The sequence below is a fragment of the Chroicocephalus ridibundus genome, chromosome 1 (genome assembly GCF_963924245.1).
Source record: "Chroicocephalus ridibundus chromosome 1, bChrRid1.1, whole genome shotgun sequence".
In the NCBI taxonomy this organism is placed as follows: domain Eukaryota; kingdom Metazoa; phylum Chordata; class Aves; order Charadriiformes; family Laridae; genus Chroicocephalus; species Chroicocephalus ridibundus.
This window is the reverse complement of record NC_086284.1, coordinates 157502031-157520601: the sequence shown is the minus strand read 5'-3', so window position 1 is coordinate 157520601 and position 18571 is coordinate 157502031. Positions and strand designations below refer to the sequence as shown.

The window sequence follows — 18571 nt, the reverse complement described above, 5'->3', positions numbered from 1 at the left end:
AATACAATGTATTACATACAGTTTGTGTACTTCAATTTTATTACAAATGGCTATTATCAGGGAGACCTACACTTCAATAACTCTTTCCAGTTAAGTGCAGATTATAACTAAAATGACTGCTTTGGCACAACAAGATAGTGCAAACTGAAAGAACTTAAATGGGACAAAAGACCTGATGTGGAGGCTGGAAACATTTTTATAAGGGGTTCAGAAATGTGCAAGTGGGACCATAGGTACTCCCTCATCTTGGGGAGGAACATCTGGAGGGGACTGCCTATGGCTTACAGCTGGAATAACGAAAGGCTACAGGACTGGACTGCTTTAGGATGTTACACATGAGCGAAGTGCAACAGAGTTCTCCAGCACGTTTAGCAGCTTTTGCATCATGTCCAATGGTCTTTTCCTTTATGTCCCTTTCTCTTTCCAACTTCTCCATTTGATCCCTTGACAATTTCTCAGCATGTCACACACGCCTTTGCTCTTGAGCTTGTCTTGCAACACAAACTCTTCCTTTCTTTGGGCACTTTGCCTGCCGCTGGAATCCCTTCACAAGGCTAAAGATGAAGAAGGATGTTTGCTTTCTCTTTCCTCAGGTTTACCAAACGATTAGTAACATCCCTTCCTCTGTGGGCTGTGTCATGCAAGACGCTAGGAGAACAGAGAAATCAAAGGAACAATTATTAAACTAATAAGTGTTAATAAAGCGCTAGTTCCTCACATTTCCAATCCCGTTGCCCAACTCTCAAATTCCTCTCTTCCCGACAAGATAACCTCAATTGTCAGACTTTTTTTTTTTTGTTCCAGTTGAGCTGTTGTCCCATATTGTAGGAGTTCCCTTTAACAAAACCGTGGGTAAGTATACGTTTTTATAGAAAATGCCAGCATTTTTTTTAAACTCTAAAACAAATCAAATAAATTAATATTTCCACAATTATATATTTGAAAAGCAGGTAAGTATTATTAAAGAAAAGCAAAAGGATAATTGGAGGAAGGTATGGAGAGTGCTATATGCTCATACAATAGCATTAGAGCTGCTTCTGGAAAGGAAATACTACAAACATAGATGCTTGGGGAAAGTTGCATGACTTTGTAACATGCACGCTACTTATGAATACCAGTTGATAATCATAAACCATTTTCAAAATAAACAGAATTCTGGAGGCATGATGCATGCCTTTTTTTGGTTTAACAATGAAGTATACAGAGAGGAAAAACGCAAAAGAAGTAGGAATCTAGAAACTTTTACAGCTTCCTGCAACCACAAACATTTACGGATGCAACACTTAGGAAAAGCTCCTTAACCTCAACTCGCAAGTATATTTAAATGTTAACATTTGTGTATCAGTGAAGTTAAAAACCTTGAGGCATTAAACATCTTTGGTCTCAGTTTTTCCTTTCCATTTTTACTTCACAAAACTAAGACTGTCTGAAGTAGGATATGTATCAATTAAGATAATCCATCCTATTGTATCTTCATAAACTGCTAAGAAAATACAAATGTGAAGCGGAGGCAATTTAAAAGTAGGAAAACTTAGCATATACCAGCATTAGGATTGGGGCTACATAGTGTCTTTGGCACCCACAGGCTAGAATAAACAAGGTTCTTCACATATTAATAGTTCTAGCCTGGTATAATTTCAGCTCTACCATGAGAAAGGCAGAGCCTGCTTAACTTAGAGAATCATGGCAGCCGCCTTGTCCACAGCCTGCTGTACTAATGTCCACAGGATACAAAGGCAACATCCACTACCTGGAAGAGACACTTCCAAATCTACTTGAAACTGCATAAAACAGTAAAAATGAGAACATCATCTCTCTTTGTACTTACCAAATGAGGTTCCCTCTGCAGGACTGTCAATCTATTTTCCTGGGAGGCATCATGTTTGATCTTTCATAAAATAGTCTTGGCTGTTCAGGGAATTTCTCTTCTAGTTAGAGTCCATAGGTGCCTGTGTAGCTTCCAGCTGTGTTTCTGCTTTAGTTTGGGCACAATGCTCGCTATTCCAAGAGAGCCTCTCTGCCAAATTCAGTTCATCTCCACGTAGCACATGTCCTAGGAATGTTTTTCTGAAGGCTTTTGTATTTGGTGCTCTTAATGAATCTGTATCAGGTTTCTTGACTTTGATACACATCCTTGATTACTCTTTCCTGGAGATTTGTTCTACTGTCTAGTGCTGTGTGATGTCAGTGACCTCTTAGCTACCGGGAACATAATCTAAATATGATCATTTATCTCTTCACAGAGATATGGTCCAGAATCCTTGTTGGAAATACAGGGGATGGAGGCCGTGGTCAGTTTTAGAAGTGTAATTTTACAAAACCTGGATCTGCAGCAAACAGATGCTAGTGGTATATCCCAACATCTAAATAGGAGGAAGACAGCTGGTCTGGAGGATACTAAAGCAATGTGTATAAGGAAAAGGTACTAAAGCGGTACTATGAACCTGGAATTGGCATCTGTTCACGCTAATCTTATCGTGGTGTGGCTTATTCTGAAACAGAGGTATGTCACTTCAAGGCAAGTAAATTGTAGTTTGATACCACAAACTAAAAGAATTTGTGAGGACATAGCTTTGGTTTGTATTAATTTTAAGTATAAAATCTTTCCAGTTTAGACCAGGTCTAAGCTACCATGCAGAAGAAATCAGTTTAACAGGTAAGGCCCCAATTCTAGAGACACTTACGCACACGTTTAACTTAGGTTCATTACTAATTTATATCATTCATGTGAATGAAAACATTCACTACTTTGAAGTTAAGCATAGGTGGATATATTTGCATGAGAAGCCAGATTACAAAAAAGTAGATAGAGTTGCAGAGCAGTATTTTGAGTGTTTCTAAGCATACAGTACTGAAATGTTACGTTATTAAACAGCAGGAATAAGGTCATACCCAACAGAATCTGAGGGGGGCACTGAGGGGTACGATCCAGATGCTGGGGTGGTCTCTCCTAAGGAGGCCTCTTCCTGCGGTATGGGGTGATGTTCAAAGAACTTGGAGACAAACAGCAAACTGTGAGGCAAGAACAAAACAAGAACAGCCTAACTTGTGCAAAACCCAGAAGCTTCACAATATAACACTCAATGATTGAATCCTCTTCAAAAAACCCCCAAACCCCTCACTGATCAAATTCTAAATTTTAAAATAAAGACTACACTAACACATTAATCCACAAGATACGTTAAAATAGTGTTTACTTGACAAAGGATCAAAAGATCATGCCTTAAACATAACTTTCCAGAAAGTAATTTTTTAATCTTTTAGTTGAAATCACAAACATCTGGTTCCTCAAGAATGTATAACTTATACCTAAATGTTGAGTACATGAATTTATTTTAATGTTTGCACTGATGCAATGCCAAGACCCAAATGTCAAATGGATAGAACTGTTATCCATAAGCCCTGAGCACAAATTCTAGAGGTGCCCAAGGAAACAGTTAAAAATACCAACATAAGCAGAAATTAAATTTATTCTTGGGGGAAAAACTAGCATTTTAAATGATTCCTTACATGAAAGTCTATTTAAAAGACTTAATAGCATCCACTGGAACCGATCAAATAGAACACAGAGCAAATTTACACCAGATCCTTAACCTACATCAAAGACTTACACAAATAGATCAATAATTAAATTCAAGAACACATGACTGTTTGGGATATTCTCTTTTATGTTTCTTACCTAGGCATCAAACTCACTAACGGATTTGTTTTCAATCGCTGTAAAACCGACTGCAATTTCACCATATTAAACTAGTGTCTCTTAACATTTTTTTCAGGCTGAAGAGAATAAACCCACATCTAAACATTTGAACAGGGCCCTAGCCATCACATCATAAAGACCCAGTTTTGATTAAGAATAACAACTGTGAACAATGAGAAGCCTGTCTGATACAGTCAAGTACTCAGCCACCCCATTCATGCTTCAAAGAAAGCATTTCATAGTCCAGAAAAAAAAAAATGAACTGGTTGTCTGAGCTAGCACAGAGAGAATATGAATTATGCATTCTCATGAGAACAGTTGAGCTCCTATATTTTTTTCAGGCACCACCTCTGACTTCCTGCATCACAGATTTAACATAAGAAATCACCGACAGCTGTAAGCTTAATAAAAGGCTCAACTTTAAAAAGAATTGTGATTACTTACTCAAGTTGGTCATAATTAACACACATCAGTGGCACTTCTGTACTACAGCGCTGGTGAAATTTGTAGCCACATGTCTGGCACCGGAATCCCTGGAAAAGCAGCTTTCGACAAAAGTCGCAGAAAGCTAACGTGAAGAATGTTTTTCGTACCTATATTGTCAAAAAATAATCGTAATTAAATAGAGCTCTTCTGCAAGCCTAAGATACACTATTTGCTTTTACCTCCCTCAAATACACTTAAAAGCCTCTTTTTTGATGCTGGAGCTACAGTTTTATATATCAAACAGCCTGACATAAAAGATTGTCTCCTTTTTGAAATAGTCTACATACATTAAAATTTTCTTTCAACTATTTATTGGAATTAATGCTTCATTTCATTAGCAGTAAGAAAAACAGCAACAAATCCAAAGCAAAACAGTCACTGTTATAATGCAAGAGACAAACATTCAGAATTTAATTGGATACAACCTACAAAAACAAAAGCTGCTGAAAGATTATCTCATCTTCTAATTTTTCCAGGAGCCAAATGACATTTCTATGCAACGCTCACAGGACTGGAAATACAGATATGGCTTATATATATGGCTTCTACGTATGGTTACATATATAGTTGTAATTTTGACTACTGAAACTCAGAAATGTTTAAAATTGCAAAAGGGTGAACATTAATTATCCCCATATTATAGGGGGGGAAATTATTTAGTTTCTTTTCAAATTTTGCAATACTTGGCATAAAAACACATTCTAGTTGTATTACTACATGTAGTAATCAAAATTTCAGGTGGCTATCAAAAAAAACCCCAAACATTAAGCCTACTAGACTTTCAACTAACTAGCCATAGCCAAACTAGCTTGTTTGCGTAAAATAGTTTAAGTATCTTGCAAATAGAATTTTGAGTTTTTATTTAAATAAAAGGTCTTTCTTCTCAATGTGAAAAACGTTATTTCCAGGATTTTGTATGTAGCTGTAACTGTTTAGATGGATTCTGTTTATCAGCTTCCATTTACTTGATGCCTTATCAGGTCAAAACATATTTGTGCACTAGCATCATTGATGATGTCAGCACTGCTCTGGGAATAGTTAGTTCATTAGTTAATTGCTGCTGCAGAGCCAGCAGGGAGGCCCAGAATACATTTTATAGATACAGCAATACAAAAATAGTAGATTATTATTACAGCTCTGCAATGCAGTGCTGATTTAAACCCCCTCCATTTATAGATTCTAGAGGGTGTATTCCATCCAATTGTGAAAGTTTTAAGGGCGATCAAGTACTCTAACATCACTTACGTCAATTACAATTCTATCTAATTCACTTCGGCTATTGTGATTAAAAACTTCTTTTGCAACCCCCACCACATCCCCCAGATACAAAATATTATTCAAAGTCGTTAATTTGAATCTGAAAGCACAAAGTTGGCTTAACCCTACTCAACATTGCACAAAAACCAATACATACAAAATTGTGTGTTGTGAGTGGTACATTCTCCAAGACTTCCACATGCAACTCCTCTCCCGTGAGCCAGGAAATGTCAGTGTCCCAGCCAATTGGCTTCTTCTCTCTAAAGTGTAAATAAGCCTTTCATTAGCACCAGCCCACAAGCCCTTGCAGGTCTCCTGCTGAAGATGTGAGATCAGATAGAAAGCTGCACCGTGGGGGTTTGCCACCCAGTCTCTAACTGCAGGAAACTTTAGAGGCAAGACATTAAGCTCGGCACACGCCAAGGAGGGCACGCCTTCCCTGGACAAACTGCATGAAAGAAATGTACTCTTTTTAACCAGCTCCGGTAGTGGCCCATTCCCTGGTTCCAACGTGACAGATACCTTTCTGATCAAACAAAGTCCTTCTGAAAATACGTGCCCCATAAGAGATCCAAAGAGATGACTAATTTTGTGCAGTAAGAAAATCTACAAACTTTTTAGTGCTGGAAACTCATTTACTCCCCCCCACACACCCCCAGGAACTCTATATTCAGTTAGGAATGCACTATAACCAAGTAAAATTAAACCAAAAAGTTAACAAAACCCATTTAATACTTGTTTGGTTAGCATGAGTTGGATTGATGAGTGTTTTGCCAGCAGTCTATAAGCTCACTTTATTCTATATCATGCCCATTCTTGAAGTGATTAAGTCTTTTTCTAGGAGTTTGTCATTCTTTTTATAGGTCTTCAAGACACATATTGTTTTAGTGCAAAGTATCATATCATTCTGAACTTGGGAAACAACTTCCACAATGTTGCATAGAATCAGCCAAACTGGGTAACTCCAAGAACAGATTCTAAGAACAAAAACCATCACACACAAACCATACCCATCTTGTATTCTGTAAACAGCACAGCATTCTGGAATAAGACCTCTCATCATCAGAGCTTTCTTTAGGCTATCACGGACTGTCACTCCACATCTTGCTGGAACCTAGAGGTCAAATATAAAAGAAATTAATTAAAACAAGTTCCAATTTATCCCCCCAAATAGATGCAAGCGTTTTGACCCTCAAGTGCTGAAACTTACTTTTCATGATGCTTTACAGAATGCTAGGTAAATTTCTCAAAATCTATTTTGTACTATGGAAAGTTTTATTGGTGAATAGTATATAAGCAATCTAGCTCAGCTGGAAGAGAACACGCTCTACATTTCTATTAACTTTTAGAATGAAGTCTTGACCCAACTCCAAAAGCGACTTTCCAACTCTTCTCAACTTGAAGAAAGTGGAGACACAGCACACAGACAGCTAATAACTACATACATCCACAGAAAGTTCAGGCCAAGCTGTGAAATTAAATGGGGCAACATGCCAAGTGGAATTAAAATGAAAGAACTAACTTGGACTGCACTCAAAAAAACATTTGATAAAATGTAAACATTTTATTTCTAAAATAGAAGAGAAACTTGCAAACAAGTAAAATAAATCATCTGAGTCAGACATACCATAACCTTTCACTTAAACCTATATTTACAACTCTACAGACACTTCCTACTTGAAAAACATATTCCTCTCTTCTGTTTCACTATTCAAAAAATTTAAACATCTAACAGGATGGGAAGAATGGAGAAGCACACTAAAACTAGCCGAAGAACTGCAATCTATGCAAAGCAAAGATTTTCCTTGCCTCTATTCTAGCTGTAGGCATATTTTAAAGGAATAAGTATATAATCTCTAGGTATACCTGTGATTTAACAATGTATAGAGTCAAGCCATAAAAACAGAACAATACATGATCTGGCAATTAAGTGTAGTTCAGGTGTTGATTATTACCCACTTACTATTTCTAGAACTAAATAGTGAAAATATGTAACACTTTAGGTGGCATACACACTGGGACATCTCCTAAGAACACTGACAGCATCTCAAATGTGAATCAAAAGGAAAACCCTCAAACTAACCAAAGAAGTCTGCCTGAACACCTGAGACCCAGTTCTAGCTTGCTAGTGGCCTAAGCCAGAGCCCTCAGTAGCCAAAAGCAGTCTCTTAATCAGCTTCAACTGGCTTTGGATCAGGGCCTAGTTTTTGCTCCTTGCACTTAAATTTCCATGGGTATTTAGGGGCCCTATGTCCTACTTAAGGGTGACAGTGAAAAGTAGCAGTCTATTTCAAGTAGCTTTGTGAACACCACTTGAGGTTATGCTATATATTGCATTTCTAGAACTCACACATATGCTCTCTCAGAAGAGACAAATTAAAGGACCATTTTGCCTCATAACCTTCCTCCCATCAATACAAAAGTGCTTCTTACAGGATATTTGTGTGTTTCATCTGATCAACATGTAAACATTCAAAAAAGATAATTTCTACTCATTCCTTGGAAAAAACGTCCTATAGCATAATGCTTTACAATCTTGATGTCCAGCCTTAAGTGACTTTGTTTTACGCGTTCCATTACTTCTTAATGCATCTTTTTATTAATCTAAGCAACTTCTGCCCATCCTAGAAGTTAACCCTGTGGCTTTCAATCACTTGTAGATCAATCCTCCAGCATAAAACATACTTAATTGTTACAAAATTTCTGTCACTGGTATTAAGAGGAAGCCTGGGAGCATGAGTTATCATCAATATTGTCAACAATCTTCCATTGTAAAACCGAGCCCTCTGTTGCTTATGTCTCTATGAAACTAATTGTTCACACCGAAACCAACTGTTCACACCAAAACCAACTGTTCACAGGGTCCCACCGTAACTGGTACCCCGTGTTCCTGACCCCTGGCGATGTGGTTAGCATAACTAACGCCATTTTAAGGCAAGCAGCCATTCTCGGTGACCGAGTGGGTCACGTATTTGTTCCCTTTCCCCTTGTTACCAGGCCCTGAAGGTCCTGTGAACCAAGTAGACAAACCAAACAGATTTCTTCTTCCCCTCCCTACTGACCTCAAGGTTCCTGGGCGCCAGGATGATTACTCCCTCCCTTGCTGGCCTTGATGGTCCAAGGCACCCAGGGCACCAGGCGCTGGTGATGGCCCTGTCACAGAACAGGGAAGCATAACAGCACCCAGAACACTGTCTAGAAAATCAAGCAGTTTTAAGTCCTAAGGGGAGGAACTTGGACTGGAGCTGCTGTTGGATAGTGAGACCCAGGGCCCACTGTGGCCAGGGACACGTCCATCGTCCTCTGCTTCCTCAGAAGATTGAGGGAGTGACTCGTATTCTTTTATATGAATTTAGAGCCTAGAGTATGACTGTTATATTGATACAGCAAACCATGTGCTAAGATTTGACCCAATCCACAGAGAGTCCAGGTGATTAGAAATTATAAATTGCAATATAGTTTCTGTATTATGCTACTAATAAACTGATCGCTACACTGATTCTGCTTGTAGAAATCCTGTGCCATTCTAATAAAAAAAATTCTGTGCTATACTAATCATAACATAATGTTAAGAAAATAAAGCTTTAATTGTAACTACAATTTAGTGCCATCATCATTCTGCCAAGGATCCCTAAAAGAACCTCTCTCTCCCCTCAGTGTTGGGTGACAAGTTCTCCCTGCCTCCAACATATTTATTCACAAATACAGAGTATATGTTTTGAAGAATTTGGCTAAAATCTCAGAGGATTTCAGAGGCAGGCTCCGACCTCCCATACAAATCAAGTCCCATCATAAGCCATTTCGATAGAGCAAGTAAGCGTTCTTTGGCTCAAGGCTATTTGTCCTGTAAGTACAGCTCCTGCTGGATTGAGGTAGAGCCCCCACAGACACTTCACATCTACCCTTCCAGCAACCTCAGTTACTTCACCACCGACACCCACAGTGGAAGAAGACATTCAAACACTGAGCAGGTGACAGACTGACCCAGGGCAGGGGGAAAGGCTCTCTCTTCAGAGAGCCAGGAAAGTGGTTGGGCATGAAGAAGTGAGGAGGGGCAGGACAAACTTAAGAACTAACAAGGGAAAGCATGTGTACATGGAGAGAGGGTATTGACATGAGCAGGTTGGTGGGAAACAGCCAAACAGGACAGCAGGAAGACAGACAGACTGAGGCAGAGGGCAGGAAACACAGATATGATGAACTACCGCAGGCTGAAACAGCTGGGGAGGCGATGGAAGCACATCTCGAACAGGAAGCTTGTGCGCTGTGATTAGGAGAAAAGACAGCTCATTTTGGACAAGGAGCACCAGGGGGAGGGAGTGCCTAAGAGACGCGTTAGAAGTGAGCACAGAGCGGGGAGAGGTTCTAGCTTAGGCAGAAAACTTCAAGGCAGTAAGTATTAAGAGAAACCAGAGTAGTAAAATCTAGACCTGGGTGAGGGAACAGAACAGAAAAAGGAGGAAAACCCAAGCAGTGGAAAGGTGACTAAAATTAAAGAAGAGATGAATAGAAAAAAGGAAGGAGCCTTGTGCTCACAGGAAGACGTTTTCTTCCTCCAGCACTGATCCTCCATAAAGGGCGATAACATCCTCCAGTACCTTATGAAGCAAAGACCTGCATCAGGAACCTAAAAGTTCCAACTCTATTAACAAATTACACTGGTGTAAATAACGACACTTCAGGTGATTAAATATTTTCTTTATTTTTAATTTTGCTGAAAACAAGATTTATGAAGTTACAGGCTTCCTTTTAAGAAATCAATAAAGTCAGAAAGGCAAGCTGTCAAAACTTGGGAAGTATCAGAATGAAGGTTGCTTACAGCAATGCAAGTGCAATAGAACTATAAAAAACGTGCATTAAACATCTTGCTCACTTATCATTTGCTATTCCTCAGTATTACTTCCCCAAGTCCCCTTCATTAAAATCCGAGTCATATTTATGCAACTTGCAATTAGAAACACGGATAGAACATTTGTTCTCTTTACTGCCATTTGCAACAAGATCCAGCTAAAAAACAGTTGGGGAACTGTTTTGATTACTTTCAAAAAATCACCAGATCCTGTATCAGCATCACATTTAGAACATTCTCTTACAGAATCCTGAGCAGAGAAACAGAAGGCTAAATTAAAAGAACTAAATACTAGAATAAATCCCTGTAGTATTGATTAATCATTTTCCCTGACTGGTACAGTACGGTCTATCACCATCTGTCCATGTAGCCCTTCAGCCCCCTCCTTCAGTCCCTACCAGCACCTGCTGCAAAGCAGAAATCTCGCCCTGCTAAGCATTCCCACTAAAACCTCTCCTTTCCTCCCCTCTCATCCTCTTCTCACACCCAAATCACGGCAAAGTTAAAGAGAAATCCCGCTCCAAGAAAGTGATTTGGAGAGATACTCAGTCTTAAGAAAACAAAACCAAACAAATTCCTTTTTTCTGGCTAACAGACATTGCCCCCGAAGCAGGAGTTTCAGAGAGATTCCTACTCACCCCCAGCCGGAGGGAGGGAGCGTGTCCCCGCAGCCGGGGAAGTGCAGGGAGCAGGAGCCCCCCGGCATGGCACAGCCACCCCAGCAGCTGCACCACCGCAGGCAGGCAGGCACCAAAGTGGGTTTATCAATTCCATCAAGAGTTTTGACAGGATTCCCACAGAGTATTTTCAACAAATCACATCAGCATTTTTTGACAAAATCGGTTCCCCAGGAGAAGATTTCTGATCTACTCCAAAATATGCACCCTTGTAACTGTAATTCAGTAAATTGAACAAAATTTGCATTTTATTGAAACAAAGAATGCTCAATGCTATCTCAAACCCATTTTATCCACTTCCTTCCATTATCTTTTGATCCCTCAGTTTTGTAACTAAGGGAATCTTAATATGTTCAACAGCAGTTACCACCTAGAAATTCATGCTACGGAATTAGGGAATCTGTTTCCAAATTGTAATTGCTAAGTGCTTTCTTTTTAAGTTACTTATATACTTAAGATCTGTAGATCAGAAAAGCTTTAGGTTTTTATAACAACTTGAAAGTTGATTCCGCGAACAATTTTCACAAGCGAAGAACATGACAGAGTACGGGCTATACGGTACTACGGAACAGTAGAGAAGCTGCCAATAGAGACTGCAAGCTGTGTTCAGTGCATAGCTTAATAATATATCAAAGAAAGTGATTTGCTTGTGCATCTTGAATCAGGCAAGTAGTGCAGACACAAAAACACACGCTCAACTTTGCAAATATGAAGTCCCAAGAAACGAATGAAAATTATTCTAGGCTCCAAAAATTCTCAAAGCAGAGTCTTACTACCTAGACAGATTAAACAGAACTATAGCATTTAATACCCTCATTTCTGTTACTCATGTAAACTGTTTCTGTGGACAGTAAGTATTCATAACAACATTGCTGATATATACTTAGTACTGCAGCCACAAGCATTTAAGCAATGCATAATAAATCATTTCTTTCTGTAAATCAGGTCATTCCCGATTCAGTAAGAAATTGAGGGCTACATCCCTAAATAACTCTTACATCACTTTTCTAACATCAGAGCAGAAACTGGCATAGTCTCAGGAAGTTAAAAATGCTTCCTTACCCAGTGCAGTTTCCAATATATTACAGCAATAAAGAGACTGAAGAGACTGAGAACCACTTCAAAAAAATCAATGTAAGGGTATTTTCTGAAAGTGGAGAGACTGGACAGCTCTGAATATCTAGTATTATATTTCTTAAAACTAGTTATCTGGTTCTGTTTTTTTTTTTTCCTTCAGCCTAGCACTGTAGTTCAGCTCACTTTAGCCAAGTGTTACGTATGTACGTAAAGTTAACATACCTTAGACCTTCAGAAAAATTCTAAACAGTTAAACAAAGTACTGGATACAATAGTGAGAATATTCCAAGTAGTACAGATCTTGAAATACCACTTCAAAATACTGCCTTACTTACCTCAACACATACACCTTGAAAGATCACACTTCTTCCCACTGTGGTATCTGTATGACTAAGAAATGCCAGCAACGTGCTCACAGAGTTCAATGTGTTGGGAGAGAAATAAGCTAAGCTGTCTTTTCGCCAAATAACTAGTTTTGCCTTCTGACATGATAGTTTTTTTGGTAAAAATACAATGAATGAAGGACAAATGTTTAACCGAATCAGTCAGACACTTTTTACAGCACTAACAGATAAAATTAACACCTTCTGTGGCAAAGAGGGCATAAGATGATACTGAACATCACAACCTCTGTAAAATGAAGAGCACGGCTTTCAGACACAGCTGTTCTGGATTTCAGGGTGTGAAGCTCTGGACAACTTACAGGGGAAAGCAGCAGTTAAGAACATACATTCTTAATGGGGGACATTAGTAAGACAAATGGGAGACAATTCCATTGCATTAAATCTTGTTTCCAAGGGAAGCTGAACAGAATTTACCCATTTTACAAAGCTGTTACCATTCCATCAAATGTATCCCATTTAACTTGCAAAGACATCGGCATCAGCACCCACTTGTACCTCCAACGCAATTAAGGGGTACTCATTTGTAGAACACAATGGACTGATTTATGTGAATACAGAACATTTGCTCAAGAGTATGCCGTCACTAAACCATACTGGATCAAACCTGCTGTTCCTAGTCAATTGCAGGCTCCACACTATCATTTTTCAAGCTTTTGCGGGACAGCACCCAAACCATGTTCAGAAAAGCACTCATCATTTGTAAGGTGATAGCAGACAGCAGGATCACCATCTTAAATTTTTAGAGTGAATACCAGTGCCAGAAGTCATGAAGACTGACAGTGACCCATTGATTAAAAACAAGTTTGGAAAATATGGCTTCAGACTCGAGATAAATGCTTATCTAGAAAAATATACATAACCACTATATGGGAATCAAAACCCAGGACCTTGAGGTTCCTGATCTAGTGACGAAAAAGTCAGCTGGCTGCTCTCCAAACCAAAACGCAAACACACTAGAAATTTAAGTTACAAAATAGCTTAAATAAATCTTTCTAATAGGTCAGCCTCATAGCTCACTTGCGTAGTATCCTGTTGCAGATGATCACACTCCAAATGCCTTAAAGGCAGGGGGGGAAGAAATTGTACTGCAGAAGGGCTAGAATTCACATCCCTCTCTAAACTGTTGCAACCGATCCTAAAAACAAATGGATACTTTCATCTTCAGGTAGTATACACATTCTCTACAAATATTAAAGCTTTGGTTGGTTAGTTTGATTAAACAACGCAAGAAGCCACGAATTTAAGCATGACTTACTAGACATGGAATTAAAAAATTTCTTCCAATTATTTTCAGATTTGTGAGTTGCGTTCCATTTCACAGAGTGCCTGCCTACCACATCATGAGGTAAAGGAAACACGCTCCAAATAATATTTTCCTTTATCATTCATTACTTTCTACAGACAGACTTTCCATCTCTTAAGAAATCACTAATCTCTCCTTACTTGAGGAATATTCTTAAAAAGCAGCGATCAATGTCGCACGAAGCGTTCCAGATGACAGACCACCAATTTTATAGTGGCAAGTTTTCAATATTGTTTGACTTTGCAATCTAAGACTGTGTGTCAATAAAATGGAAGTAGATTAAGTTATTTTCTTTTCAACACATACTACTTTGAATTTAACCAACACTGAGTTTAGGCTGTGTGCTGGGTTAACCCTGGCAGACAGGTAAGCACCACCCAGGTGCTTGCTCACTCCCCCCTCAATGGGATGGGGAAAGAGAATTGGAAGGACAAAAGCAAGAAAGCTCCTGGGTCATAATAAAGACAATTTATTAAGTGAAGGGAAAAAGTTTTCCTAGTGATGCAGAAGCAATTACTTACCACCAGCAGACTGATGCCCAGCCAGTCCTTGAGCAATAGCTACTTTGGAAAAACCTCCCCTCCGTTTTATTGCAGAGGATGTTGTTATGCAGCATGGAATATCCCTTTGGTCAGCTGGGGTCAGCTGTCCTGCCCGTGTCCCCTCCTCAGCGGGAAGGGACAGTGGGAAACAGGGAAAGCCTTGACCCTGTGCAAGCACTGCTCAGCAATAGCGAACACACTGCTGTGTTGTCAGCACAGTTGCGTTCACCAGTTGAAAACAGCACTATAGGAGCTGCTGTGAAGAAAATTAACTCCACTCAAGCCAGACCCGGGCACAGTCTGCTGTAGCACCGCTGCTCACCTTGCTTCACTAAACACCTCCCAAAGACACATTCTTCAGGCTTTCCTAGGCATGAAGCAGTTCCTCATGGTAGCTGTAAAGTTTATTTCATTGTACAACTCCTGTGATGTAATAAAGTTTTGTTTGCTTATTGACAGCTTAAAAGAGGTCTTCCATAGTTAAACTTCTTCCCAATGAAAACTGATAACTTAATCTCTAATACGATTTTGCCTTTCAGCAACATGATAGGTAGGCAAATAGCTCTGCCAGATGATCCAAGTATTTAAAAAAAATTTAAAAAATCAAGTGATGTTTACTTGAAAGTAAACTACCGTTTACTTCATTCTACCAGTCTGCTTATATGATGCACAAAATTCCAAAGCATTCAGATACATTCAGCAGGCATCCATTGGCATACGCTAAAAATAAAATCCATTTCTGCTGCATGTTTAATACAACATAGGAATTTTTAATTGCTTTTGATTAGAAAAACCCAATCATCTTAAACCAGGTGTGTAACTAAAAGCAAGAAACTAGTTTATTCAGCTGCCCGAACATCCCTTCTCTGAATTTTCCTTATACTTGACAGGTGAAACCGGCAGGGCAGCTTGAATGCCTATAGAAATCCAGTGCTCACTACTCAGTAGGCTTGAGGCACAAACTCACAGCATAAACCACAGAAAGCAAGATGCAAATCTTAAGTCTAAAGGAACACATCAAGTACCAGATCTAAAATCAGAACATTTGAAGGATCCCAGTTGTGCATGCATGATGAATTAATTTATGCTAAGAATTTAGGTAGGGTAAAAATATCTGATTCTTCCAGTCTTGACTGCAGAGAAGATCACATGATTGCTTGTCTAATTAAAAGGCAGATGTACACTAATTAACCAAGGTGTGACAAGAGTGAGAAACCTGAAATAAGAGCTGTCCCTCTGCACAACATTCACAATCCTGTTTAGTTTCTGTAAGTCTTAAAAATACAAATTTTCCCTTTTAAAAACTCAGTCTCACATTTGAATTTTGAGAACTTCCATTAACTTTCTAATACGTATGTAACTATGACACTTATATGAAGCGTACCAACGCACGAAGTGGAAAGGAGCTTTACTGGCCCGAATTTATGCTGAGTTTTTACACAAATTACTCTAATTAAACTTAAAAAAGCAAAACAAAGAACAACCAAAAACCAGACAATCTTCCATAGCTGAACACAGAAGAAAGGGAAACTCTCTTCTTTACCAAAGTATTACTTTTTGGTTTAGAAGCTGCCATAGGAAGTTTTGAGACCTCACGGTGGGTGAAAACGGACAATGATTTGATCCTACCCAGAATCTGCAGACTGAGAGCTGAAGTACTTGGAGGCCACCAAGCTCTCCCAAAGCAGCAACAGCATCTTCTACTTCCTCTTCCTCCCGACCCTTTCTCACCCCCCCCCGCCCCCCACCCAGTTTCACTGTCACTACTCAGACCACTATGGACAGAAATGAAATTCAAAATTAACAAATCCACTCCTTGTTCCTGCTCACAGAAAGAGAGCAGGCACTGGAGCTGTAAGAGGACCTATAAGCTCCCTGAGCAGAGCAGCAGAGACTCCTTACCACCCTTACAGCCACTCCACCAAGGTGGCCAGAAGACACGAAGCAAACATTTCCTCTGGAGGCTAGCAGTGTGCAGCAGACAGCAACAGGCTACATACAGATTAAGAGAAGGACCATCACCACCTGATGCCTTTCAACTGCCCATCATTTCTTACACCCAACCACCGATTTTTTTTCTAGTGTTCCACACTCCAGCATACCATCATTCAGGACTGCTCATTTGGTTTCAGCCTGTTTCTTCCCACACTGTAAGTACTTGGCTGGAAGAGATTTCTTGGGTAATCAAAATCATTCAGGGCTGCTAATATAAGCAAGTTATATGATCTTGTTCATAAAGTACTTGAGTTAGAAGACCCACCCCCCTTCCCCCAAGTACATTCTCTTATTTCCTACAAGACTTCACTTCAACATCACAAACCTGCTAATACTGTTTCTCTCCTCAGTTATGACCTGTTTTAGCTACTTGTTTCTGTATCAGGCCTGGTATTAAACAGCTTTCTCAGAAGCCTCTATTTCCTTCAGTATGGAGAGCTAGCACGTGGCAGATTTAAAGATCAACACGCTCACACCACATATAACCATTCCCATAGAATTCTTTACCACGAGACACAAATTTCCAGTAACCGTAGCATGGGTTTAACAGAGACTGGACAGAGGTTTCCAAATAGAAAACACTTAAACTCATAACATTCCTGAGTGACAAATAGCTCCGATTTGGAAGACGACTCAGGGAAAGTATCACACGTGCCTGCCCTGTTCTTGTGTTCTTTCATTGCAACACTGAAATACTCCAGGTACATCCACAAAATGTTCGTTCCATTCAAGGTCTCAGAACACTTTCCTACAAGGGATCAGCCACAACTGATGCACCCAAGGAAACCTGTCTAAAAAGTCTTACTAATATCTTAAGGTCTCCAGTAACCAAGCAATCTAACAGGTGAAATTCCTAAATAATTTCAACTGTTTGGTCAACTTTAATGGGGAAGGCAAAAACTGGAACAGTCCTTGCAATTGGAAATGGGGATTTTTAACTTATCTCAAGCCTACCAGTTTAAAATTGGCACTCCCAAAGACATGCAAAAGATACTTTACCCAGATGCTCAAAAAACAAAACCCACCACCCCAAACCCTCAAAGAAAAATAAAAAAACCAAACAAATAAGTCCCACAACTAGAAGCAATCCCAAAAAATGCTTAAATCTTGTCCTATATGCAAATACCATATTCCTGTAATCTTCACACTCACAGAAAGCTGCTCACATGCATTGCCCGGAATTCCTCCTCTTTTTATTTTAAACTTTTTCACTGTCTTCTGCCTCTTACATCAAACTGAAGTTATCCTATTGAGATCTTTAATGACTTCTCATACCTCTGGATCAAGTTGTTAATCCTCATTCTCTTTGAATTACTACCCTTTCCCAATAACCAGCTATGCGTCTCTTCCCATTCATTTGTATGAGTGTTGTCTTCTGTTTCATTTCCTTCTCTGCTTGCACCTTCAGTCATATAATTCGGAAAAAAAAAAATAATCCTAAACCACAACACAATTATCTAAGGACCCCACAAGGGTGTGTCCTCTTCTGGCTCCATGCATTCTCTCAGAAATCTCATCAGTAAATGTAACCTGTGCTTTTATCTTGACACACTCTCATCCACTTCCCATTCAAGACTATCTCCCTTCCACCAAAACCAAGTCTCAGCATCTAACATAATCTCTCAGACTTCTAGCAGCCAGCTCAAGGTCAGAGTTCTTACCTCCCTCTCCCATCCAAAAGCTCTCCCGTAATTATCAGTTTTGTTACTATCCACCCCACAGCCATTTAAATTCCTAACCCAAACAACCTTCAAACTGATTTTTCCCTAAATTCTCCCACCCGCAGTTTGGATAAGCCTCATCAATTTGTTCTGCAAAAACAACTGATGGTCTCAGGTAGATTTTTACCATCTTGCACTTGTATTATTTCAACATCCTCCCCTCTGGCCTAGGACAAAACAAAACAAATCCACCCGCACAGCCTTATCCTGGTCACATCTATGCAGAATGCTTCTCCAAAGGACATTTAACTTGACAGTTGAACCATGCCACTGAGGAAAGAGGAAGTGGATGTATTTCAGACATTTATCTCTTCTGCATTATAGGGAATAAACATTCCCCAGCCCCCCCCTCCATCCCGAGAACAGCAAACAATCTGTTGGTTTTTTTCCCCTAGGAGATTGTTCAGAGAAGGAAACTTCATGCCTTTCCAGGACAACTAAAAAGGAAAACAATCTTCTATTTCTGACTCTACTTATTCATTGATTCCCCTCCAACTAACCAAGCCAGCTACTTGGGTTTGCTTTCAAAAAAAGTTACATTCCAAGCCTGCTGTGCAGAC

General features: G+C 39.4%; 1 protein-coding gene across 3 annotated transcripts in view; it reads right to left on the bottom strand.

The window, feature by feature from the left end:
- The window catches only part of BRAF (B-Raf proto-oncogene, serine/threonine kinase), an 80655-nt gene that overhangs the window by 31303 nt on the left and 30781 nt on the right, over positions 1 to 18571 (bottom strand). For all 3 annotated transcript variants that reach the window (XM_063319959.1, XM_063319950.1, XM_063319941.1), the window contains exons 4-7: positions 6454 to 6557; positions 5601 to 5703; positions 4145 to 4293; positions 2893 to 3012 (exon numbers count right to left, since the gene is read on the bottom strand). In XM_063319959.1, coding sequence (XP_063176029.1) covers positions 2893 to 3012; positions 4145 to 4293; positions 5601 to 5703; positions 6454 to 6557 — 476 coding nt within the window. The remainder of the gene's footprint in view (positions 1 to 2892; positions 3013 to 4144; positions 4294 to 5600; positions 5704 to 6453; positions 6558 to 18571) is intronic.